This window comes from Mesoplodon bidens (assembly GCF_964165515.1).
Source record: "Mesoplodon bidens genome assembly, chromosome: 10".
Classification (NCBI taxonomy): Eukaryota; Metazoa; Chordata; class Mammalia; order Artiodactyla; family Ziphiidae; genus Mesoplodon; species Mesoplodon bidens.
This window is the reverse complement of record NC_138172.1, coordinates 46,769,255-46,796,828: the sequence shown is the minus strand read 5'-3', so window position 1 is coordinate 46,796,828 and position 27,574 is coordinate 46,769,255. Positions and strand designations below refer to the sequence as shown.

At 41.3% G+C, this 27,574-nt stretch overlaps 1 protein-coding gene across 4 annotated transcripts in view; it reads right to left on the bottom strand.

Moving 5' to 3' along the window:
* Positions 1–279: 279 nt before the first annotated feature.
* Positions 280–27,574, bottom strand: part of SNRK (SNF related kinase) — a 60,581-nt gene continuing 33,286 nt past the window's right edge. For all 4 annotated transcript variants that reach the window (XM_081246953.1, XM_081246954.1, XM_081246956.1 and 1 more), the window contains 4 exons: positions 12,401–12,542; positions 8,539–8,751; positions 6,019–6,153; positions 280–1,522 (listed from right to left, as the gene is read on the bottom strand). In XM_081246953.1, the coding sequence (XP_081103079.1) occupies positions 292–1,522; positions 6,019–6,153; positions 8,539–8,751; positions 12,401–12,542 (1,721 nt within the window). In that variant the 3' untranslated portion in view covers positions 280–291. The remainder of the gene's footprint in view (positions 1,523–6,018; positions 6,154–8,538; positions 8,752–12,400; positions 12,543–27,574) is intronic.

Here is a 27,574-nt window from a genome sequence, read left to right as displayed (position 1 = left end):
ACATCAAATTTCTAAGTGCTCCATTTATATTAGGTTCCAAATATACATTTTAATTTAATCCTGATCATCCACATTAAAATTATAAATGTAAAAATTACATAAGACTTTTCGGCTGGAAAAAAAAAAAGGAGTGTCTAGCAGCATGCACAAAGACCATGCATTTGTCAAGTCGTCAGGCGAACAAATGAAAAAGTAATAAATAATTGCCCGCTTTAAAAGAGGAAAACCGAAAAGGGACCAGTGAAGTGAGCCGGTCTTCGCCGCTCTGAGCAGGAAGCACACCGAGCGAGGTCAGATGACGTGGCAGCAGCTGGCCTGGCTGGAGGCACACAGCAGCCCCTCCTTGGGGCTCCGCTGGATGTTCACAGAGATGGTCTTTTCGCACAGAGGTAGCTGGAGCACGTTGTTTTTCAGATTCTTGCTCTTTATCCGGTCCAACTCCACGGTGGTGTTCGCCACGTGGTCGGAGAAGAACTTCATGCCGCCCACGGCTGGGGCGGGCGCCGCACCGCCTGCAGAGCCGATGCACATCTTCCAGGCGGACTTCTCCTGGACCTTCACGCTGGAGAACGACAGGCTGCCCTGCGGGTCGATAATGTACTTGGCGCTCCCGTGCAGCTGGGAGCCGAGGCAGAGGCCCATGAGTTTGAGGCTCTCCACCAGCTCCCCGGCGCCGCGCGCCGCCAGCTGCGTGGACGTGGAGGAGCCGGGGCCGGCGCAGCGGCGGCCGCTGCCCGACGTGCCACCCGGGGCGCTGCCCGAGCCCCCCGCGGGGCCGCCCCCGCCGGCGCTGTGCTCGCTGGGGCTGGCCTTGTCCGCGCCCCCGCCGCCGCGGCTCGGCTTGCTCTGGCCGCCGCCACCGCCGTCGCCCTCGCTGCCTGGGGGCCCCTCGCTGCTGTCCCGGCGGTGCCAGGAGTAGGTGAAGCCGCTGTCTTTATCCAGCCGCCGGCGGCTCTCCGAGTCGTCGTCGCTGGTCTCTGAGCTGCTGCAGCTGGAGCCGCGGCCCTGACTTTTCCTGCGGTGGTAGCGTTTGTGGACCGTCCCCGGGGAAGCAATGTTCATCTTCAAGCGGCTCAGCTTGGGAGGCAGGTTCTCATCCATGTCGAACTCGTCGTCCGACTCCCCCTCCTCGAATATCTGGTTGAGGACCGGGGCACTCTTCCTGGACGTCAGGCGGTTGGTCACAGACGGCTTGCGGCGCAGAACCACCTGTGTTGAGAGGGACATGGGCTTCTTGTCCTCCTCGTCTTCCTCCTCGTCTTCCTCCACCCGAAACAGACACTTCCGCCCACTGGCCGCGGGTTTCAGGCTGGCAGGCGGCCCCGTGGACAGCGCGGGCCCGGCCAACTCGGGGAGGTCGTCTTTCTTAGCCGAGTCACACAGGCCCTTGCTCCTGTGGCCGTTGAGGACACTGTCGGCAGCCCGAGCAGGAGACTGAGGGACAGTCGCGTGGGACAAAGGAGTGGCCGTGAGGTCATCCTCAAGGTCCTGGGGCACGTCAATTTTGGTTGGCCATGACTGCCTATGTAAGAGGTTGAAAAAAAAAAAGAAAAGCTATGTAATGGTACACAGACTTTACCCAAGTACCTTAAATAAAACTTACTGGGACAAAATACACAGACTTTACAAAAAAAAAAAAAAGAAAGAAGGAGACAAAAAGAAACAGCAGCCTTGCAAACCCATTCAACATCCTGTAAACATCACAAGGATACTAGAAGGGCAAATGTTACTTTGAAATGTGGTTCAGTTTATGGCTTATTGGCCAAATGAAAACTTCATCACGGTTGTCAGAAAAGGGAGCAAACATCTTTTCTATAGAAACGTTTTATACCACAAGAAAAACCTTTTTAGAAAGTACAAGAGAGTTGTCACCAAAGCAAAACCTGAACACAGGTTTTGCTCCTTTCGGTCTTAAGATCACAACCTTTGAAGGTATATTACTGCTAATAAAATCACCTGAAATTTCCAGTCCTCCAGATTTTACTGGATGGTGTTAATAGTTGGTATTTACAAAAACAAATGGAAATAGTTTACTGAATTTAAATGATACTGGAGAGGAAAGTCAGTGTATACTGGCATACATAAATCTCTTCTTCACCAATTAAAACATGCACCCTCTAAACTAAATACATACTTTTTTTTTTTTTTTTTTTTTTTTTGCAGTACGCGGGCCTCTCACTGTTGTGGCCTCTCCCATCGCAGAGCACAGCCTCCGGACGCGCAGGCTCAGCGGCCATGGCTCACAGGCCCAGCCGCTCCGCGGCATGTAGGATCCTCCCGGACCGGGGCACGAACCCGTGTCCCCTCCATCGGCAGGTGGACTCTCAACCACTGCGCCACCAGGGAAGCCCAATACATACATTTTTAAATGACCACACAGGAGTCTGGCATAGCAAAATCCACTGTTATTTAAACTTTGATTTTATCCCCTAATCCAGAGTCACCCAAGTAGTAAGAACACTGCTTGGTAGCCCAAGGAAGACTTTTGAAAGTGAGGTCTCCAGCCTGTTTTGAATAAACATTTTGAATTCTCAACTGCCCTCTCTGCCCAGGGGAACAGTAGACACCAGTGACACTGAAACAGCCACTGGTACGCTGACACTTCCACTTCACACCACTTACGTTATCCTAGACATAAAACCCAATTTAAATCTATACCCTTAAAAAACCCATAGGCATTTACAGCAGACCTCTTTCCCCCAACTCGGAGCCTCCTCCTCTCTCTCAAGGATGGAGTGGGTCCGTTTGCTGGTCACTGCTTGGTACTTTATAGAAGCTGGGTGTTCAATGATTCTGAGGTCAAGCAGCGTCTCTGGACGACTCCTCTGTCCTCACAACACAACTGTACCAACTCCAAATGAGCCTCGGGGCCCTAGGAAACGGCACATAACATTCCTTTCAGGCTGCTCCTCAAAGAGCAGCCACCCAAAAGGTCACCCTGGCAAACGCTGGGGTCCCTGTAGTGGGAGGCAGGTGTGGACAGTGCATCTAACCCACCAGAGCGGCAGCCAGTCCACTCGAGGAGGGCAGGACACAGATGTGCCGGAGGCACTTCTCTCCCCACCAACCCCAAGAGAAAGCCAAAACCACCCTCAGAACCCATCCCCAGAAACCAGATGGGTAAGCGCTGCAGCTGTACCAGACACGTTATCTCCACTTCTGAACCAATGGCTCTCATTTATATGAGTAAATCAGATTGTTAAATAGCTCACATTTATTAAGGACGTATCTGGCCCCAATGCTGTGCTAGACTTAATGAGCACAACACTGTAAGAAGATCACGGCTTATCTTAACGACAGATAAGAAAGACTGCCAACGAGAATTATACACGAGTCACACTGAGAGCACAGTTCACACTGAGAACTTACTAGAGCCAGCACTGTGGAGAGAGCCTGAGAGCAATTCATTCATCTAATCCCACCACAATCCCATCCTCCCTTGACAGTGAAGAAATCAAAACACAGAGAGTGTAAGCAACCTGCCCGAGGCCACACGGGCTTGAAGACAGTGACAGCTAGGCTGAGTTCAGTGGTTACTAAACCCCCAGAGCAGTGGCTTCACTCTGCAACCCAGGAAGCCCTCTGAATGACTGCCTATCGAATGCATGGCACCTTTGCAGTCAGGCCTCTGTGGTTTTCCTTACTTCCTAGTTTCTCTCTGGAAGGCTGTGGGCACTGGTCCCACCCGTGTGGAGTTCAGCTCCCAGAGGACTTCACAAAGCTCTTCTAACAGAATACACGTGTTTCCATCCCATGCTGGCCGGACCCAAAGAGCGTATCCACTCTCTGGGGCTCGCTCTACCTGACTTGACCTACCCACACCCCACAAATAACTCTGCTGGTTAGACGCCAATCTCCTAACTCAGTCCACGTTTCTGCACCCTAAGTCACTCTGACCCCAAGGCACACCCAGCAATGGAACCAGGTTAGGGTGCAGGGTTTTGACAACAAAGAAAAGGCAAGTAAGCAGACATCCACCACCTGCCAGTGGGCCCTGGGCCCCAGGAAGAGGACAGGCCCCAACAGCATCTCCGCTCTGTAATCCCCAGGTGGGTAAAAGGAAACTGCATGGAAGGCTCTGATATTTCTTTAGAGCTACTGTTGGCTTTGTAATTTCTATGATACAGTAAAACCAATTTAATTCATTTACATATCTGCTCAACTTCAGATTGAGTTCTGATCTGTTCCCCTAAAAATAAAACAGTTCAATTCCAAATATTCCCTTCTCCAAAACACTGGGGTGGCTCCAGGCCTGGTGGCGCAGCATGTGGTGACGGCTCTGGAGCCACTCTTTCACAATAGAGGGCTCGAGTCACGACTAGGTTGACCCTAACCACTCATTGTCACTCTCCTGGTTTGTCCCATGTGCAAGGGTCCCCATGCTCCCTGGGGCCCAGTCTTCTTCCAAGCTGACACCAGACAGAGTGCCTAGTTTTCATTATGCAAGAATACGTCCAGGATATAGATGCAGTTACCAAATTCATCTTCCCATTAAACTAGACTTCTAAATATTTAGTCTTTGGTCACCCGGGAATGTTTTCTTGTCTCTTCTCTGTTGCTCCATCCCAAGCAACAACCTACACATGGCAAGGTGACTGCAAGTAGTTTAAAATCCAATGGTATTCTTCCTCTTTTAAGTAGTAATCACTGTTACGTATTCACACATATATGTTTACATAGCTATGTACAAGTAGAGAATTATTTAGAACCAAGAGCATCCTTCTAGTTTTTTTAAATTTTTTTTAACTACTTATTTTATATTTATTTATTTATTTATTTAGGTTGCATCGGGACTTAGTTGCAGCACACGGGATCTTCATGGCAGCATGTGGGATCTTTCGTTGCGGCGCGCAGGCTTCTCTCTAGTTGCAGCACACAGGCTCTGTAGTTATGGCATGCAGGTTCCAGAGCGTGTAGGCTCTGTAGTGTGCAGCACGCAGGCTCTCTAGTTGAGGAACGTGAGCTCAGTAGTTGTGGCGCACAGGTTTAGCTGCCCCACGGCATGTGGGACCTTAGATCCCCGACCAGGGATTGACCCTCATCCCCTGCATTGGAAGGCGGATTCTTTACCACTGGACCACCAGGGAAGTCCCTCCTTCTGTTTTTGAATCACTATAATTCCATGGATTACTTCATCTGAATAAAGATAAAGTCTAAATAAATTTTCGTAATGGTGACAAAAAAAAGTAACCCTTCCCAAGCTTTGATATTAAACGCAAAGCTAATATGGCAGAAGAAAAAGAGGAGTAGGAAGGTAGGGGGAGAAGAGGAGGGGGGCGGGGGGAAGGGGGAGAGTTGGGAAAGGAAGGGAAGGGGAAAAAAGCAAACACAGGGGAGACGAGCGCACAGTCACTGCTTTACCAAAGATGATGTGGTGGGGAAACGTTCACAACAATGGCGGCAAACACGTGAAGCCCAGTTCAAAGCACTTCACATATGTTAATTCGTTTATCCGTCACCACAACCCCAAGAGGTAAACAGGATTACTACTCCCACTTCACAGGAAGCTGAGTCAGAGAGAGGTTAAGTGACCTCCCAAGATCAAGCAGCTGACAAATCAACTAGCTGATGTGACTGCCAAATTCCTGAAATCCTAAGACAGCATCATGCCACAGACATGCTCTGTATGTTTTTTAAAATTATGTCAAATACTGAGGGAAAACCTGGCCTTGTTCCTAGAATGAAAAATTAAAGAAAATAACACATTTACACATGTCCGATCTGGAAGAGCTTAGTGAAAATAGCTGGCACTCTAGCCTGAGGCTGCTGCTTCTCCGCAGGTGTCTTTGTGGCCAAGCCAGCAACTGCAGCCCCTCTCTCCACTAAGCACGAGAGAGGAAGGCATCCCTGGGGACCAAGGAACCAGGACCCCCACTCACGTGGAGAGCCCACAGGTGGCCCCTCCAGCGAGGCTGTCACCACTCTTTATACTCCCACCCCACAGACCTAAGAAACATCAAAAAAGTTCACTATTTCAAAACGTTAACTTACTAAAATCAGTGAAGATTTTTTTCTCACCTAAACTGGGCCTTGATATTGCTAGGGCTTGCAGACCTGGTCTGTATTTCTTTCTCTTGCTTTTCCCTCAGGATCCTTTCAGCAAGCAAGAAGTAAGTGGCTGTGATGTGGTTATACCTGTTGGTTTCCAGGGCTCTGAGGAAATAAGAATGAATATAAGCCACATTTGCAGATTTGTTTTTTCACAAGCAGAACTGGATTTTTTTTTTTTTTAAGTACAAGCAAATAAATTCCAATGACCTGGAATCTTTAAAATTATACGGAAAAAAAAACCCAACACACACACACAAATAAGAAGAAAACCTAGTAGATCATTCTTAAAATTCTAAGACACAACTGCATAAAAATGTTCAATTAGTAAGAAAAATCCAAAATGCTGATGGCAGCTGAGCTGGATGTTGGTTTTAGATGCATAAAATAATGAAGTTTCCAAGAATGTACACATTATCCAAAAATTTAATGTGTCAGTGTTTATTTCCATTACACTGGTTTACTTGCTTCCAGCAGAACTATGAAATGAGTTATATGAATGTACACTGAAACACTAGTATCAATCAGAAAAATTAGAAAAAGCTTTTATTTTTATACTCTTTGTATTTATTGGCATTTTCCGACATGAATGAATTATTAATATATTGAAAGCATGTCATTAGCCTCTTCTTTGAATAAAATCTACGCGTTCATTCATCCACCTCAAAAGTAATGCTGAGTCCGCAGTCTGGCCGGCACTGTGCTGGGGCACACAGCCTGCCTGCCCTCCTGCAGCTGGCCGGTAGTGGGACACAGGAGGAATGCCACAGAGGATCCACAAGGCCCAGAAATATGTAATTATGCTTTTCAGGACCTTTCTGTAGTTAGCGAACATACGCAATGAACACTTCGGAAGGAAACAATACAGGAGTCTCTCCTCACAAAACGGGCGGTGGGGCCTCAGCTAATGGGGGCAAGTGGGGCTGAGGTGAGAGGTCCTAAAGGAAGAGCCCGAGGTGAAATTCGGGGCCATAATGACTTCTCAGAGTCCTTTCCTCAGCTGAGCACTGGGTAGAGCTGTGGGCTTGTGTTAAGGGGACCAACAAATGTGTCTATGAACTCAGGAATCACCCTTCAGTGAGGAGCTGCTCGTACTGTGGGCAGCAAGAAAGACCTGCCTGAGACCAGCTGGGAGGACTCGGGCTCAGGGCATCACCTGAGGCATCACCTCTCCTTCTGGATTGATAATTGAATTACATGAATTAAATAGTTCTATACTACACCACTGCATGTATTTACATTTAAAAATATTAAGCCAATTCAGGGCGAAGCAAATAGCCTTTTTTATTCACTCAAAAGTGAAAAATCATTTTCCACACATTCCTAGAGTGTCATCCTTGGCAGAAAGAGCAAGTGTCCTGCACTTCTGTTTCTTTAGGTCAATCTGTGGAAACTGAGAATGCACTCAGAAACCTGAAGAAATCTGTACTGAAACCAAAATGATGATTAGTTTTGTAAACCCTTCTTTCCAGCGTACCCTAAAGATACATGTCCTTTACACAGACACCACCCTTCTCAGGGACCAGACCCCCAGATGCCACGTGGGACAGTCTGCCACGCTGCAGAGGTAAGTCCAGCGTGCAGCCTCCTCTCCCCCGAGGACAGGTACCTGGGTCAGATCACTCAGCCAGGCCAGAGTGGCCCTCCTGATGGGAACCTCTTTTTTGCCCCCCAGAGTATATCCTCTTTCCATCATAGCCAACTATTTCATTCAATGGGGTTAAATAACTTTTGACTTTTCATTCGTGGAAACGCTTCGTATTTTTACAGACAGGACCTCTTACAGAAATGAATCATATCATTGTTAAAGCAACTGCATCTTTATATTATCCTTGATTCCAAACTTCTTAGGTTATAAAACACTGTCTTTGGTTTTAAAAAATGTAACTAACAACCTGGGCATCTCGTGGGTTCCAGGTTACTGCAGCAAGGGCTCTAAACAGCCAGACAGTAAATATTTTGTGTTTTGTAGGTAATGTGGCCCATCTCTCAATGACGCTGATACTGCAGCACAATGCTGCCATGGACAACATGTAAACAGATGGGCTCAGCTGTGGGCCACTGCAACTCTATTTACAAAAATGTGTGACTGGACGCATATAGCAACCCCTGATTTTGAGGAATTGTGGTGTCGCCCCCTTGAGTGTCCCTGCTTCCTTATGGAGACCAGAGGGAGACCCAAGAATTAAGAGGATACAGCAATGGACAAGGCATGTACTGGGATATAAAACAGTCTATTCCAATCCACTTCTGTAAGAAGGGAGAAAGGCCACAGGACTCACTGTTCACTAGTACAAAAATAAAAACAAAAGACCAACAAAACCTATGAACCAGGCACTGGGCCAGAAACTCTAGGGATAAATGACATAACCCCTGCCAACTGGCAACCCTATCCATGACACAGTATCCACAAGCCCCGACGCGTTAAGAAAAGAGCCCATCCCAAGAACCCTAAGCCCACGGCCCCTGTACTGATAAGCGCCGACATACTCAACAATGGCATCCCGATCCGCTATGTCCCCGAGCACCATGCGCTGAATGATGCTGTTGTGCTCCTCTTCCGAGAGGTTTTTATATGACACGAGGGGGATGTTATACTTCGTGGCTGGGGAAGGGTCCACTCCCTGAAGCCAAGGATGGTTTTCAATCTCTTCTAAAGAGGCCCTTCTCTTGGGATCTCTCTGTAGCATCCTTGTGATCAGGCTGGAAAGGAAGGTAAGTCCATTGTTAAAGCAAACTGCTATCAGGGATTAGTAATGGTGGGTTACTGTATTTATCAGAATTGTTTCCTAAACTTATACCATCAATTTCATTACGTCCACTAGAGGTGATAGTGGGGCAGATGGGAATAAAGAAAGTGCCATCAGATTCATAAAATAAAAAATCACAACCACCAGATATACTGACAAGCCAAACACACAAATGCAGTTTCCTATCATCTAGAATTAACTCTAGGTACCAACATCTGTCCTTGAATTAACTGTGGCATAGTGGCATACTGGAATCAGATACAATGATCAGCGACAACATACAGAATAGGGTGCATAAGCCAACTTCTGTTTCCAGAGGAATGAATGACCATCCTGATGAAAGCAACCAAAATGACATATATTTTTAGACATATATTTTGTTTAAAGGCATTGTGTTGGCAGGAAGGAAGGGAGGGAGGGCAGACAGAAACATGGATGGACGAACTACTCAGCAGGTAAAAACAGAGTAAAAGCAAGACTCTTAGGAGCAAATGACAAAGATGGCCTTGGCCTGATTGTTTCTGCTTTTTTCTGTTTCCACACTGAGTACACGAAACAGAATATCACCAGAATATAACATGTACAGCCTACTGAAAGTGGGGGCTGCAACTAGAACCCTTGCAAAGAACTGGGACCCCAGCTTCAGTGTGAAGATGAACGAGAAGAAGCAAACCTACCGCTAAGATGTCAAGAGGGAAACTTGCCTGCCTCAACAGTACCGTGGAGGTGAGATGGGGGAATTTCTTCTAAGAAATTCTAACTACAAGCTGGTCCTCTCACAAGTTTGGGGTCCAAATTAATGATAGTATATCTATATGGTACACATAGTGAAAAAGTTAATTTTAAGAGGTTTCAGGCTGGACGTGCCCTTGGGCAACTAGTAGAGAAGCAAATGCAAACTGTTTCTCTAGGGAATGTAACTTAAAAGAACTGCCACATAATTTTATAAGAAATCTGACCTCGCAGTCAAAAAATACAAAGGAAACAAGGTACCACTGCAAGAACTAAAAGACATGATGGCAAAATCAGAATGCAAAGACGTCAAATACATCTACTTCTACCAGTGAACACAATAAAAACAAATGGAATAAACTCTCCAATTAAAAGACAATGCTCAGATGGGAGCATTGGTCAGATGGGATTAATCAAAAATCCAGCTCCCAACTGTTAAAAAAAGATGTACCTAAAAACAAGACAATAAAAGATTTAAAGTAAAAGAATGGAAACCTATATAGCACATAAATGCTAACCAAAAGACAACTGGAGTGGTTAGCTAAAACTAGACAACATAGACTGACTTTAAAGCCCAGAGCATTATTAGAGATAAATAGTGATACAAAGGTTCAATTCACCAGCAAGACACAACAGTTTTCAACTTGTTTGGACCTAATAACATTCCCCCAAAACACCCAAAGCAAACACTGAGGGACTTTCAAGAATAAGAAAAATACATTTACAATGTTGTATTAATGGGAGTAATCACTATTTTTTTTTGCCTATAATATACTTCCATGTAGTGGAAGAATATCTCAGTAGTGATAGATCAAGCAGTCAAAAGACTCAGAAGTAATTTTAAACATCATAATAAACAAGCTTAGTCTTAAGGATTTACACAGAACTATAACCCCAACAATTAGAAAACATACATTCTTTTCCAGAACAAAAGGATTATTTACAAATATTGACTCCATGCTAAGCCATAGGAAGCCTTACCAATTTAAAAAAAACTAGTAACATATAGACTATATTCTTGGATCACAATGCAATTAAGTTAGAAATGAATAACAAAAAGTTAATTAGTAAAGCTACACATTTGGAAATTTAAAATATCCCTCTGAAAGTAACAGGTTAAATAAACACATGGAACCTATAAAATAATCAGAGCTGAATAACAAGACTATTAATCAAAACTAATGGGAGGCAGCTGAAATGGTACTAAGAGGCAATTTATAGCCTTAACTACTGCCTTAGAAAAGGAAAATTTATTATCTGAAACCCCACATAAGAAAAAGAACAAAAGAATTAGCCCATTAAGTAGGCAGAAGGAAATAATACAAACAAAAGAATATCAATAGCATAAAACAAAATATATAATAGTAAATTAATAAAGACAAAAGATAGTTCTTTGAAAAAGATTAAAATGAACAAACCTCGTGTAAGACTGATCAAGACAAAAATAGAGAATGCAAAAAGAGAGAAGGCAAAAAAATCAGTATGAGAATGAAAAAGGGTAACAACTCCACTAATTCATAGGCTTTAAAAATATAATTAGAGAATATTATAAATACTTGAGGCCAATAAATTTGAAAATTTAGATAAAATGCACAAGCTCCTTAAGAAACAAAACTTAGCAAAACTGACAGGAAAAAGGAAAAAGTAGGAAAAAGTAGAAACTGAATGGTCCTATGATTATCAAAGATAATCCCTCTAGGAGGGAGACACCAAGAAGAGGCTTCTAAAATATTAGAACCGTTCTTTATTGTAAGCTGGATAATGGGTTCATTTTATTACATACACATTTTATCCATTCTTTTGAATGATAAATGTCAATATAAAAATAAGTTACTCTGTTTTAGTTTTTTCAGAAGGGGCTATGGAGATACTCCTTGAATTACAAACATCTAACATGCACACAACATATACCCACAGAGAGCAGCCTGCCTCCTGGGGTAGTGAATAATAATAGCAAGGGTATAAGGAGGAGGAGGAGGAGGAGAATAATCAATATTCATTTTGAGTGCTACTTATGTGCTAAAGACTGAGCTACAAGCTTTATATACACTAATTCATTTAATTTTCACAATAACCCTGTAAGGTAGGTTCCACCATTCTCACATCATTAGTAAACTGAGAAACCAGTAGCTGAATCCAGAGAGTTGGAATTCCTAAATTCTTAACTATGGCCTAAGATGGGGATCCACTCAGAGAAAAGGTCCCTCAAGCTCAGATTTCCTTCTTATCAGCTGATGGGAGAAACTAAAAACTTTATTACTCTAACAAAATCCTTTAAGTAGCTATCATCTCAGGTGACCTTATTTTAAAATATCACCACAATATCAAAGAAATACTGAACTTCCAACGGTTCTTTTACTCCATTATGAATTTATCACTACACGTATCACAGTACTATATATATAATACTTCAAATTCCAAGTAATCAGCTTGCATATATTTCTTCCCATAGTCACATGAACCAAAATAGAGCTCTTCAGTCAACTGGGGAGAGAAGTACATGAATAAATTATGAGGCATGCTATGTAAATCCTAAAATGGTGTGTTGATGGTCTATTTCAGGAAAGAAAATTCCCTAACTCTTCTCTGGAATGTCAAATAATTCCAGGTGCAAAAAGAGAAAGTAGTTCTTATGGTAATTCTTCAAGTGAAAGTAACCCACTTCTCCTGGAGGCTGAAGAGGCATATAATGGGTTTCTTGAAAACTGGCATATTTGAAAAATAGACTAATACATTTTGTACTCCAATATTAAATTTCAATCATATTCTATGGTTAACTCCCCAAAACATACTTAACAAGAGCAGAAATATTGGGTTCAAAAATTAAAATGAACAAAGATACCCACATACTTTTTTTTTCTTTTACTTACTCTTTACACCCTTTAGATACGTGGGATGGTACTGTATATTTGCAATCCATGATCATTGTCAATGTTTCACTGTCATTGGCCTCTTGAAATGGTGGCTGCCCACACACCAACATGAAAAGAATCACTCCCAGACTCCATATATCTACAAATCAAAGACATACTGTTAAATAGTGAATTAGTTAGAAAACAAAAAAACACTCAGAGGAGTAAAAGTAGACTAACAAGATTATTTTATTTTGAAGAGTCAAAAAACCTTTTGACTTGAAGCTTTTCACAAAATTCAACACCCATTTATCATAAAAACTCTCCAGAAAGTGGGCATAGAGGGAACCTACCTCAACATAATAGAGGCTATATATGACAAACCCACAGCAAACATCATTCTCAACAGTGAAAAGCTGAAAGTATTTCCTCTAAGATCAGGAACAAGACAAGGATGTCCACTCTCACCACTTTTATTCAACATAGTTTTGGAAGTCCTAGCCACGGCAATCAGAGAAGAAAAAGAAATAAAGGGAATACAATTTGGAAAAGAAGAAGTAAAACTGTCACTGTTTGCAGATGACATGATACTATACATAGAAAATCCTAAAGATGCTACCAGAAAACTACTAGAGCTAATCAATGAATCTGGTAAAGTTACAAGATACTAAATTAACACAGAAATCTGCTGCATTTCTATACACTAACAACAAAAGAGCAGAAAGAGAAATTAAGGAAACAATCCCATTTACCATCGCATCAAAAAGAATAAAACACCTAGGAATAAACCTACCTAAGGAGGCAAAAGACCTATACTCCAAAAACTGTAAGACACTGATGAAAGAGATCAAAGGTGACACAAACAGATGGAAAGATACACCATGTTCTTGGACTGCAAGAACAATATTGTCAGAATGACTATACAGGGCTTCCCTGGTGGCGCAGTCGTTGAGAGTCCACCTGCCGATGCAGGGGACACAGGTTGGTGCCCTGGTCCGGGAAGATCCCACATGCCACGGAGCGGCTAGGCCCGTGAGCCATGGCCACTGAGCCTGTGCGTCCAAAGCCTGTGCTCCGCAACGGGAGAGGCCTCAATAGTGAGAGGCCCACGTAACGAAAAAAAAAAAAAAAGGCTATACGATCCAAGGTAATCTACAGATTCAAGGCAACCCCTATGAAATAAATCACCAGTGGCATTTTTTCAGATCTAGAACAAAAAATCTTAAAATTTATATGGAAACACAAAAGATCCTGAATAGCCAAAGCAATCTTGAGAAAGAAAAACAGAGCTGGAGGAATCAGGCTCCCTGGCTTCAGACTATACTATAAAGTTACAATAATCAAGACAGTATGGCACTGGCACAGAGACAGACTTACAGATCAGTGGAACAGGATATAGAAAGCCCAGAAATAAACTCTATGATGAAGGAGGCAAGAATATACAATGGGGAAAAGACAGCCTCTTCAATAAGTGGTGCTGGGAAAACTGGACAGCTACATGTAAAAGATCGAAATTAGAAGACTCTCTAACACGATACACAAAAATAAACTCAAAATGGATTAAAGACCCAAATGTAAGGCCAGACACTATCCAACTCTTAGAAGAAAACATAGGCTGAACACTCTTTGACATAAATTTCAGGAATATCTTTTTGGATCAACTTCCTACAGTAATGAAAATAAAAATAAACAAATGGGACCTAACTGAACTCAAAGGTTTTTGCACAGCAAAGGAAACCATAAACAAAATACAACGCAACCCACAGAATGGGAGAAAATATTTGCAAACGATGTGACCAACAAGGGATTAATCTCCAAAATATACAATCAGCTCATGCAGCTCAGTATCAAAAAAACAAACAACCCAATCAAAATATGCACAGAGGGCTTCCCTGGTGGCGCAGTGGTTGAGAGTCTGCCTGCCAATGCAGGGGACACGGGTTCGTGTCCCGGTCCGGGAAGATCCCACATGCCACGGAGCGGCTGGGCGGAGCGGCTGGGCCCGTGAGCCATGGCCGTTGAGCCTGTGCGTACGGAGCCTGTCTCCGCAACGGGAGAGGCCACAACAGTGAGAGGCCCACATACCGAAAAAAAAAAAAAATGCACAGAAGATCTAAATAGACATTTCTCCAAAGAAGACATACAGATGGCCAAGAGACACATGAAAAGATGCTCAACATCACTAATTATTAGAGAAATGCAAATCAAAACTACAATGAGGTATCACCTCACACGGGTCAGAATGGCCATCATCAAAAAGTCTACAAACGATAGGGGACTTCCCTGGTGGTCCAGTGGCTGAGACTTTGTTCTCCCAACATAGGGAGCCTGGGTTCAATCCCTGGTCAGGGAACTAGATCCCACATGCCACAACTAAAGATCCCGCATGCCACAACTAAAGATCCCGCATGCCACAATTAAAGATCCCACGTGCCGCAACTAAAAGATCCCTCATGCCGAAACAAAGATCCTGCGTGTGGCAATGAAGATGAAGATCCTGCGTGCCACAACTAACACCTGGTGCAGCCAAATAAATAAATAAATAAAAATTTTTAAAGTCTACAAACAATAAATGCTGGAGAGGGTGTGGAAAAAGGGGAACACTCCTAGAACCCTCCTACACTGCTGGTGGGAATGTAAATTGGTACAGCCACTATGGAGAATAGTATGGAGGTTCTTTAAAAAACTAAAAATAGAGATACCATATGATCCAGCAACCCCACTCCTGGGCATATATCTGGAGAAAACCATACTTCGAAAAGATACATGCAACCCCATGTTCTTTGCAGCACTATATACAATAGCCAAGACATGGAAGCAGCCTAAATGGCCATCAACAGATGAAAGAAGAAGATGTGGTACATATATACAATGGAATATTACTCAGCCATAAAAAAGAATGAAATAATGCCATTTGCAGCAACACAGATGGACCTAGAGATGATCACACTAAGTGAAGTCAGACAAAGACAAATATCATATGATATCACTTTTATGTGAAATCTAAAAAATGATACAAATGAACTTATTTACAAAACAGAAACAGACTCACAGACTTAGAAAACAAACCTATGGTTACCAAAGGGGAAAGGTCAGGGAAGGGATAAATTAGGAGGTTAGGATTAACATATACATACTACTATATATAAAAGAGATAATCAAAAAGACCTACTGTATAGCACAGGGAACTCTACTCAATACTCTGTAATAACCTATGTGGGAAAAGAATCTGAAAAAAGAACTGATATAGGTATATGTATAACTAAATCACTTTGCTGCATACCTCAAACTAACACATTGTAAATCAACTTTACTCCAACATAAAATAAAATTTTTTTTAAAGCATAAAACAAAATTTTAGAAAAGCTTTATACCTCAAAGTAAAAAGATCCAGGGGAGAGAACTTAAGCCTCAGTCAGGTAGGGAAGGTATCTGTTGTATTCTCTGTTTTTATATTCACTTAAGACCCAAGCAAGTGCCAGGCACACAGGGAATGGTCAATAAATGTTAAAATGAAAAAATGAATTAATTCATTTATTAATGGCAAGAACATCAACTGGAAAGTACCTATCAAGGTTCTCAAACCAATGGACACACACTGCCATTTTTCCCATTATATTATACACCAGAGATAAAACTAAGATACTAATACTCTGAGACATGAAAAAGGTTTTGCCTAAGGTCACGATTGTCCAGGTTGTTCTAAAACCTCGATCCTTGTCAGGTAACCAAATCATGTTACAGACAAGAAAATTAAAGCTCAGAGAGGAGAAAAATATTCCTGGGCTGGGATGTCAATGAGGAAGAAGACTGATTATGTATTACTTCAGAGGAAATAACTAGGACTGAAGGTATAGTAACCTGAAGGCACACTTTGACTTAAACAGCAGATGCTACTTAATAAAACCATGATAACACTGGAAAAGGTAGTAAGTTTCCCATCACTATAAGTATTCCAGCAAAGGCTGGGTAACCATCAGTCTAATCTCCTGCATAAGGCACTCCTGTACTGGTTGAAAAGCTGGACTAGCTGACATCTGAAGACCCTCTCAACCCTAACCCCTATAATAACACATAACTCCCTACTTCTTGCCACTAAATAAAAAACAAAGCCATCACTCAGATGGAAAAATAATGACTCAATTTAGGAAGGCCATCACAAGTCATTCATTCATTCATTCCAGAAACTAAAGTATAGACATGATTATATGAACATGCATGTAACACGACATCAATTCAAGAAGCTTTCTAGACCATGAAAGGCTTAGAAGAGACTAAAGGGCAGGCCACAAGGCCTTTGTCACCACATCTGTTAACACTCAACCTCTCTTTTCATTTAAGCTTAAACACCCAAAATTCTGTAGGTTCCATGAGAATTAAAACTTGTTAATAAAATATCTTTTCCTTGGTCCAGATTAAACAGAGGGCAATAAAGGCAGAAACCCAAAAGTTACACACACTGTGATTTTTTTATATATACAATAAATTTTACTAAGGATGCTCCAATAGAAATTAGTGAAGGAGATGGGGAAATCCACTAAAATTAAAACATTTATATAAATGAGAACGAAATGGACCTGAGGATCACTCAGTTCAAACTCTTGGCTCTGCAGTGTCCCCAAGAGGCTGCCTGGCATTACTTGTTGGATGCATGAATTATCTTACTGCCCCAGGACAGCAAGGCGTCTCAGGGCTCCACTCCATTCATTGACCCACATTTCTTCATCTTCATTTTGGAATCCAGAGGGCCATCCCCATTCAAAGTCAAACAATCTCAGTAATGGTGGTTAGTTGCACCTGTTTTTTTAAATATTCAGTGAGAAGAATTTATAACCCCAATTCTAGGAATAACTTATTAAGATTTTTAAAAGGAAACTTATAGAGTTGATGTTTAACTTAAACTCTCTTTGTACAACGTGAACCTGCTATTTCTGGTCACCTGCTCCAACTCCCAAGCCACCACTGTGAACAACTGGCAATTACAATTATTCTCCCTTTAATGCATGTGTCCTTCATTTTACAAAAGTCATAATCTAGAAATTAACTGTAAAGTAAACCCACCTTTTCACTTATGTTCATTACACAAGGAGGGACGTTTCTGTTTATAATATAAACATTAATATATATATGCATATAACATATAATTATATATATATAATAATCCCAAAGAAAGAGGGGATTTTAAATGGCTTACAATAAAAATGCATAATCATAAAAATCGGGATAGTTAAAATAAAAACTTTCTTCTGTTGTTACAATATTGACAATGCCTAATGCTACTACTGTAACCAAACCTAACCATTAATACATATACATTTGAGATATAATAAATTCATCTTTCCATATAAATCCTAAAAACACAATAATTTTTATGAGTTTGGCTAACATTATTTCTTCTACCATCTCATACTCTGCGGATAAACTAGTTTGGTTTTTTACTTTTTCTCTATGCTAAACTGGAGATGATACCTGACAGTACAATTATACAAAACCGATGATTTAAAAATACAACAAATAAAATAAATATCAACTAATAATTACCCCAAATTCTAATTTGGTTTAAGAAACTTTCTTTTCCTGTTAAATATTAACCTCAACAGCAACAAGGAAGTCCAATTATTTGGAAATGTTCTCTTCCAGATCATTTGCCCAAGCAAACTAACACACTCTGTTAGGAACTGATGCATGGTTAGAAGAGTAGAAAAGAAAAACAACATAAATATATACAGTTTCCACTGTTTTCAGTTAGGGCTCAAATAATTTCTGAACATGGAAATGTTTACAATTTGAGAAACTCAGAAATACAATTCTATGGCAAGTAGTTTCCAAAGCTAAACGACATGATTTGAAGCATGTAAACTGGAGAAGAACGGCAGTGTAACTGAGGGGGTAAAGTTTTGGAAAGGGCAAATAACCCTCTCACGGACACGACATTATTCAAGGGACCATTTATTCCATTTACTTATTTTCCAGACTTTTTATTTCTCTTCTTGCTCTACTTTTTGTCTTTGAATCATTAACTTTTCCATCCTAGGGGCCAAAGGAAAGAGATAAAAACAGTCACTAAACAAACACAAAGTATGACTTTAACCAAGTTATTGAAAATATGTCTCCCATATTGAAAATGAGAATAGTTACTTCCTCTTAAAGCTGCTGTAGGCATTAAATGGATAAGAATCGAATCCATGGTTAAGTATTCAGGACAGAGACCTGCACACAGAAAGCATTCCCAAGGAAGCTGCTGCCCTGCCGCCCCGCTCTTGTTCACCTGTGCCAGGCTCTGTCTAGGCACAGTGAACACAAAAAATGAGACACCCTTGCCCTTCTGGGGCTCCTAATTCACTGTGGGAAACAGACAGCAGGTAACAAACAGAAAGCAGGTAAGCTCAAGAAGGCACAAAGCCAACACAGTGAAGAAAAACTAAGAGACTGGGGGGAGGCAGGAGGAACAAGGAAGGCCTTTTAGTAATTCAGGTTAAAAAAAAAAAAAAAAAAAAAAAGGTGATAACTCAGGAGTTTGGTCCCCAGGACTACACATCTGGTGTTACAGGACTAAGAATGGAGTCAAGAAAGATTATCTATGATATTTCACCCAAAATAGGGGAGGGAGGGGGTACTTAATAAAAATTCATTTTAGTGGATATTTTAAATTACCTTTTCCATAAAAAAAAATAACTTGCTAATAAAACTACAGACTCCCAAGGTGTAGATCATAGCCTAAGCTTGAGATCCTAGGACCACAAGGGATCCACCAAGTCTGTAATTGGGGGGGGGCGCAGGGGGGGGATGAGTAGGGAAAGTTAGAGAAAGAGCATGCAACGGGGACTTTACATTATTTTCATTAAAAAAAATGTCAGTGGGGGCTTCCCTGGTGGCGCAGTGGTTGAGAGTCCGCCTGCTGATGCAGGGGACACGGGTTCATGCCCCGGTCCGGGAAGATCCCACATGCCGCGGAGCGGCTAGGCCCATGAGCCATGGCCGCTGAGCCTGTGCGTCCGGAGCCTGTGCTCCGCAACGGGAGAGACCACAACAGTGAGGGGCCCACGTACCGTAAAAAAAAAAAAAAAAAAAGTCAGTGGAATTGTCTATTCATACTAAAGGTCCATCAACCATCTGAAAAACCAAACTTAATGCTGATACTACCTGAAGCATATGTTTTTATTTCAGACCCAGCTACAAACCCTTGGTTAATAATAGAAAAAGAAAATATCACTTCATAAATACAGTTCCTTTGGTTAAAAAAAAAAAATCTTCCAACTCATGGAAGGGGAAGGAGTAGAAAGATAACGAAGTCTTTGTTAGTATAAAGGGTGGGAATTACTGGTCCCCTTACTGGCTCTCAAGGTAGCCAGAAATAAGATCACAAGAATGAGCACTGAAGTCTCATCTGCTAAGATTCAGTAGGTCAATTCATCATAATACAATTGAATTATGCTATCTCTAGGGTTGGAGGTGGAGTTTATATTACTAAGTTCATTTAGGCAGGCTAACAAAAGATCAAAATGAAAACAAAACAGAATAAAAGAGTGATTACTTTGAGGAAAAGTAATTGCCAAAGGGTGTGGCACGAAAATGTCACAACTACTGAAAGGTTTTCTGAAAAATAATTTCTGAAGTGAATTATCTAGACAGCAAAAGAACAAACAGGGTTTAGAAAGTAATAAAAATGGGAAGACCAGAAGAAAGATTTTAAGTAGAACCCTCTATTTTTTTCCCTCCGGTTTTCTTTTATCAGTGTAGCCATGAGTCATGAAACAAGCAACAGGGATAGAATGTTCTAAAACCACTACAGATGAGCTAGGGACCAGCACCTTTTATAACACCACTCACAAACTGGCAGGATTTGTGCAATCACTTTGCAGTTCCAACTACGGTCACTAGCAACTGACATATGACCCAATACTAATGTTAAAGGGAATGTTTTCTTAGAATAGCAAGTACTGTTGCAGAAGTGTGTAGGTCCCAGGAGTTCTGTAACAAAACCTCGAGCCTCTGTTTCTTGTATGATATTCAGAAACCTAATCTCTATGGTCCACTGATGTGAATTCCTATCTACATAGTAAGAACTACTCATCTGCATTCAAAATCACCTAGAGCTCTGGTTTTCAAGGATTCTTTCTTGTTCTGAACAAGATCAGTGGCTGCTTCTACGGGACATAACTAGAGACCGTTCTGAAAGTAGAAAACTGTCTGGTCACTTGAACTAACAGTGTAAGACTGAGGCAGAAAAGGAATGAAGAATGTGGGAATGTCTTAGGATAGCTCTATTATTTCTGGTTTTATCAACACTCCAGTTGGAAGCAAAGTTGTATTATTTAACAAGGAATCACTTCTTCTCTTTAAAGAAAAGAGTGAGAATGAATGTCGACATCTCATACCTACTTGACAAAACTTCTTTCCCAGACCTGAATCCACCTAAATGCGCCTTGGGGACTTCAAAATTCAGTGCTGCCCAAACAAAGCTTATCATCTTTTACCCAAACCTATTTGTCCTCATTTGTATTCTAACTTGGTTAATGACACCTTCACCCACCCAATCAAAACTAGGGAGACCTCCCAGACTCTACACTCTGTGGGTCCTCTGACTTCCACGTCAGGGAGATCGTGCCAACTCCAGTATGTGCTTAGACACAGCAGTTTCCACCACTGACCCTCACGTTGCCTGAGGTCTCCCCACACTGCCCTCCAACCTGGGGAGCTGGGCGAGCTGGTGATTTCAGCATCACCACAGCAAGCTGTAACTACAGATGTTCTCCTGTCCTCCTCCACTGCTCAGAGCTCCTTGAGTGCAGAGTGTGTCTCCTGCACCCAGGCAGTCCTGCTCGACAGAGGTCTGCTGAATGGAGTGAGCGTGAAACTAAAAACAAAGTAGTACTTCCACAAATGCTGTTTAGGTAGAGCCCCCAGGAGGCAGATGAAGTGGAGGTTTGAGGTACAGAGGCAGTGAGCAGCTGGTGAGAGGGAAAGGAGACTAAGAAGGGCTCGGGGTACAGTGGGGGGGTGTGGAGGTCAATGAGGACAAGCTGCAGTGACAGCTGTTTAAGGCCTTATGCAAACTTGTTTTTTTAAGTCACACAAAAACAGGTAGAAGTTCAAGAAGTCAAAGGTTATCAGTCACACACTGTGGGACTATACACGTTCACACAAATCCAAACCAGACAAGCAGCAGACACTCTTCCAACTCGGCATTCTTTCATAAGTCACTTTACGAGTCTGATTTTGATACCAGTTAGGAAGTGAACTTCACAGATGAAGAAGGAAAGATAAGACAAGCTAAAACCTAATAGTTGTGTGATTTCTTTCAGTATAGCCTAAGGAAAAGAGCATGCCTGGGCTAAAGCGTCAGAGACCTAGGTTCAAACCCTACCTTGGGCATTTAATTAGCTATGTATTCTTGGCCAAGTCACCCAACTTCTTCGCATCTTAGTTTTCTCTTCTTTAAAATGTGGACACCACTACCTATCTGATACTTTCTGAGAGGCTGACAGGGTGTCTGGGCAAACAGTGCTACATGTATCACTGCAGAGTCTGCAAGGATCATAAATGGTCACACCTCTAGATACAGGAGTAGGACTGGCGAGAGAAAGCAAAAGGGATTTTATACTTTTTATTAAATATATTTCTGTATTATTTGAATTATCTTACAACATTCATTTATTACTTGTAAAAAAAGTAATTAGAAATTAGCTGTGCTTAATATTCTGATGTGTACATACTTTAATTGAATAAGCAGAAACCTCTTTATAGGAATGTAAAAGATATTAAAAAAAAAAAGTCTAGACACGTTCTCTAGTCACTGAGCCTGTGACTCTTAGCCTGTGCTCTGGGGGCATTCGGTTCCGCAGGGTTCCCTTAATGGCTTCATAGACCAATCTGCCCATAGCATGAATACCTACAGTAAGGAAATAAATTACTTTTCATTTTTAGCACAAATAATTTCCATCAAGGATTAAGAAAACTCAAATACGAACTCACTGATGTTTCATAAGTACCCCTGAGAGTCTTACAGAATGTGATGAAAGAAAAAAGGGCTGAGTTATATGGGTCCAGACTCTCTGGATAACCTGTTTTCCTGGTGGTATCTCGGTACCACAGTGTCTAGGGAGAGGATTTGGGTCTCATGAAGCCTGGGAAGGGGTCAGGGTAGTGCTGCTGACTGGGTCACCCTCTAGTTCTACTTCCCTGCTTCAGGACAAACCTGAGGGTTCTCAAGGGGAAGGTGAGCCTGAAGCCAGAGTCACCACAGTCATCCACCTTGGGTATATTCCCAAAGTCAGTCTGGATGCTCTGGCTTCCTAGAAATTTCCACCCTCAGAACAATCCTTCAAAGTATTGATTTCTACATACCCTGGTGAAGCAAGAATCAGTTACAAATTCACACCTTTCCAAAATTAGATCTTTTATTAAAAAAAAAACCTTATGAAACCTAAATACTTCCTTTTATAAGCTTATGAGAAAAGTCTCTAACTTTTGTCCAATTTTATTATACTAGTCACAAAGCCTAAAATGTTCATATATGAGAAATATTTTTTTAAATGTGGAAACAAGCGCCATCAGGATGGCAACATGCATGAGTACATTCTTCGACTACAAATTTCAACGTGGACACTTTTCAAAGAGGGGGTGTATGGGAGCACTGCCTCATCGTGGACACTCAGGGACTTGGATTTCGTTTTAAGAAGTGATTTTACATGATTATGACACAAATATGACAAGTGCAAAGTGATTTCCCAATTTGGCTCGGATCTAGAAAGTAAAAATGTTCAGGTTCAGTACCAAACCTAAAATGTCCAAGTCAATTGTCTAATCAAACAATACCAACTCTGCAGACTAAAGAATAAATCTGAAGCCTGCACTAACTTGATGCTTTAGTTTAATAGCTAGTGGAGTATTCTGATGTTCTCTTATATTGATTTTAAAAACACTGAGCCTTTTGCATAAGATTGAGGTGTGCTAACATAAGACAAATATACAAGCCATTACAATATCAGTTAATAAAAATCACCTGCATATGCTGACTCTTGAGGGTTCTCTTTCAAAATGCAACAAACACAGCTTTCTGGGCACAGAGATACAAAGTCAAATGAGGTGTGTCCTTTAATGGATCACAGCATTACCCTAGACTCCCTAAAATGTTAAACTTGTCGAGAGAGTTTAACGTTATCATTTGAGGATACAAAGAAATAAACTTTAAAATAGTGTATTTTCTATAAAAAGATTCAAAATTCAAAATATTAGTTCTTGAAATGTTTGTTTTGGTTAGTTCTCCCTGCATAATGCCTAAACCAGTCATGTGGTTTAAAAATGTATACAAGCTATCTTCTTACATTAAAAAAATCAACACATCTTTCTAGGGATTACAATAAACACAACCTGGTTGGTTCTACATAGGATAACAACTTTTAGATTCCTTCATATTAAAACTTTAGCTAGAGAGTTCTCTCAAATATAACCACACATTTCCTGTATTTAAAAGTTAACGCTTACTTTCTTCAGATTATGAAATACATGTTTAATGACAGTAAGTTTCTATTAGCAGCCTGGGGGAAGCGCCCCCTTCCCCAACACCACAATCTTTCATATTAGCCTATTAGATAGGTAAAGATATTAATAGATTTGTTTTAATTTGCACCGTCCTGATTATTTTCTCCCAATTTCTCCAAGGTATAATTTACATACACGAGAATTCATCATTGTCAGTGCACATCTCTGCAAGTTCTAACAAATGCAGTCACAGAACTACTATCACAACCAAGACACAGAGATACAGAGCATCACTCCAGAAAGTTCCCTGTGCCTCTTTGCAGTCAACAACTCCTCCTCCCAGCCCAGCCCCTGGCAACCACGGGTCTGTTTTATGTCCCGAAAGTCTTGCCTGTAAATGGACTCATACAGTGTGTAGTCTCTGAAGTCTGGCTTTCTTCACTGATGCATCTGAGATCTGTCCATGTTGCTGCACGTGCCAATAATTCATCATTTTTTATTGCTGAGTGGTGTCCCTTTACACAGGTGTTCCACAGTTTATTTAAGATTGAGACCATCATGAATTAAGTCACTAAAAACATCTGTGTACAGGTGCTCACGCAAATTTAAATTTTCATTAGCCTTGGGTAAATACCTAGGAGTGGGTTTGCCAGGTCATATGTTAGCTTTATTAGAAACTACCCAATAATATGTGTGGGTTTATTTATGGATTCTTTATTCTATTCCACTGATCATACCCTTTTGCTAATACCATACAGTCTTGATTACTGTAGCTTTATACTAAGTCCCAAATATTCTAATTACTCTTTAAGGTTAACCTCTTCCTTCTTTATCGGCTATTTATATGACTTGTAAATCGACTCCTCCCTTGTCTTTAGGAGAGTTTTCTCATTGATTTGTAAGAGCTCTTTCTACAGTAAGAATAGTTATCAACTATATTACAAATTATTTCCCCAGTTTGTTTCCATCATAATTTTGTTTTAAACATATGTGCACCATACTCATAAAGTATAATCAAATCGATCACCATTTCTTTATAATTCCTGTTTAGAAAGGCCAAGATCTTATGAATATTCAACTTTTTTGTGGGGGGGAGGCTTAATTCTTCATATACAAATCCTGAATTCACCTGGAATTTATTGTGACATATGACATAGGTAGGGGTCTATCATCCCTTCTTCTTGAAATATTTAATTATTCCAGTATAACTTATTAAATAATTCTTCCCCTGATGCCTCCTGATAATGGAGGAATTTAAAATTATTAGGGCCTCTTCTTTTTTCTACCTCACTTGAAATCACCAGCTAAAGAATCATGGTAAGATACAGAGGTGCCCTTGGGCATCAGTCCTTACACTAAAGGGCCACAAAGAGAAACTGATGTGTCTGTTCAGCAAGTATATGGCACCACTATTTGCCAGGCACTGCGCTAGGTGCTGAAATGTAATCCTCATAAGACCTTAGAGGTTGGCAATGAAGGGAGAATTTCCAGGAGAGTGGGCACTGCTGCCCTTGGTATCCTGGGCCCTGCCACAGTTCATTTCTGTTCATTCATTTACAGAGATGAATGAATGTTACAACCACCTGGCTTATAAAAGATAGCTCCACCTTATCTTCCATCTAAGATTCCCCTTTTAGAGCTGCTTCCATGGCAAGCATGTATCTTGTTCTACCTCCAAAAGTACCCATAAGCCCGGATAAAAGCCTGGACTCCAGGTAACAAAGGGGCAGATCATGTTTTTAAGAGTTTTCAATTACGATTTCTTGATTCTTCCTCATCTCTTGCTGCTATCAGTGTGCCGGCCTCGAGGAGGTCCCTTTGCTACCTATCAGCTGAAGGCTACAAAAATAAACTTATTCAACTTGCTAGAATTTTATGTAAAATTAACTAATAAATAAGGATATGAGTGAGACCCTGCATGACAACTGTAAACAAAATACATGAGCGTTGTACATGGGCTGAGGGCAGTCCGTTTCAGCATCCCAGCAGCCTTTATTTGCTTGCTTTCTGGTGCTCTACTGTGTTCGGGACAACTCAAGAACTAATCTAAAGAAAGGGCTCAATAAGTACTTTCCCTAATTGGTAGGAGACACTGATAGCTAAGGATTCTGAAGCTCATTTCTCCTACATAAAGTAACACAAGAACAATTTCAGAAAGCTTCCTTACCATATGAAAAGCTACTCCCTTCACTCCCTTGATAGCAGCCAGAAGAGTCAAAGGTTAGAAAGTCAGGGAACACAAATTCTCTTCCTATTCTTGCCTCTGCTGATTGATGAGTTCATTTTAATACTGAAGCTAGATGGTTAAGTCCAAGAAATTTTTATCAAGCTGTTTACTGACAACTTGATAATACAACTATCCTTGAGACAGACGGCACTGTACACCACCCGTAAACTGATGACTGAGAAAAAGAATTAGGACTAACCTAAAACCACTAGGAATCTTCTGCTTCCAGGTAGAATATAATGGGTTGTAGCAGACTGAAGGTCCTGCTCTAACAACTAGAAACAAAAGGATAACTTGCAGAAATCATGATTTTAAAGCCTTGGGAGCAACAGGAATAGATGAACTAAAATTCCAGATTGGAAAGAGCCCTTTCTAGAGCTAAGGCAGAAATTCAAACAAGAATCATGTGACCTCCAGAGTTTCAATGGATCACAAATGTTCCTGAAAAAGGTTAAGCCCAATCAACTTATATTACACTATAAATAAAAGAGTATCTTAGGTATAACATCATTTTTAAAACCCTGAAAACCAGGTAAGGTTAGGAAAATATAGCTACTCTGATGCAAGAATATAAGCTTACAGTGAACTGATATTTAATGTCTCATATATCAATCAACTGCTATCTGTATATATTAGTCTCTTAAGAATTTGTTAAACCAGTTTCAGCCCTCTAGAAACAAATTACCACTGCATACAAAACTGGGAATCACACTCTGGAACATGGGGGTCACACCATCTGAGGGGCTTCCCTGAATCTACTGGAGCTCCCAATCCATGTTAAGTCTCTTTTAAACTGTAACAAGAACCTCCAAAGGTCAGTGAAAAGTTAATACATACAAACTCTGTTAACACAAAATGGGTTTAAAAAAAAAACAAAAACTTACCTAACCCACCAAATACCTACAGATTAAGTCTATTTTGGTTTTAAAAAATAAAAAGAACACTGTACCCGCAATGACTTGATGTTCCTTTTGGAAGTAGCCCTATCTAAAACCTTACCTCCAATTATCTATTACAATCTTCCCAAGTCATAGCTAGGAAACTAAAAACACAACAAGGAAAATGAGAGCTCTAGTATATAAAACGAATTAGATACACACAAAAAACAAGGCCACTCACTATTCCACACCTATATTTTATGCCCCAAAGTTTATTTTGAAAGTGCTTGAGCTTATTGCTTCTATCAGAAAGTTGTGGGCCCACTTTTTACTCAGCCCCAAGGTCAAATCTAAAAAGGGGCTTCACAGTGGTCCATAAAAGACCTCAGAAACTGCACCTCTGCATCTCTCCGAACAGAGGCACCACAGCTTTCATCAGACTCATGGTGAGTCTAGGACTCATTAAATACACATATAGAAGGGCAAGAAAGGGGGCTTCCCTGGTGGCGCAGTGGTTGAGAGTCCGCCTGCCGATGCAGGGGACACGGGTTCGTGCCCCGGTCCAGGAGGATCCCACATGCCGCGGAGCGGCTGGGCCTGTGA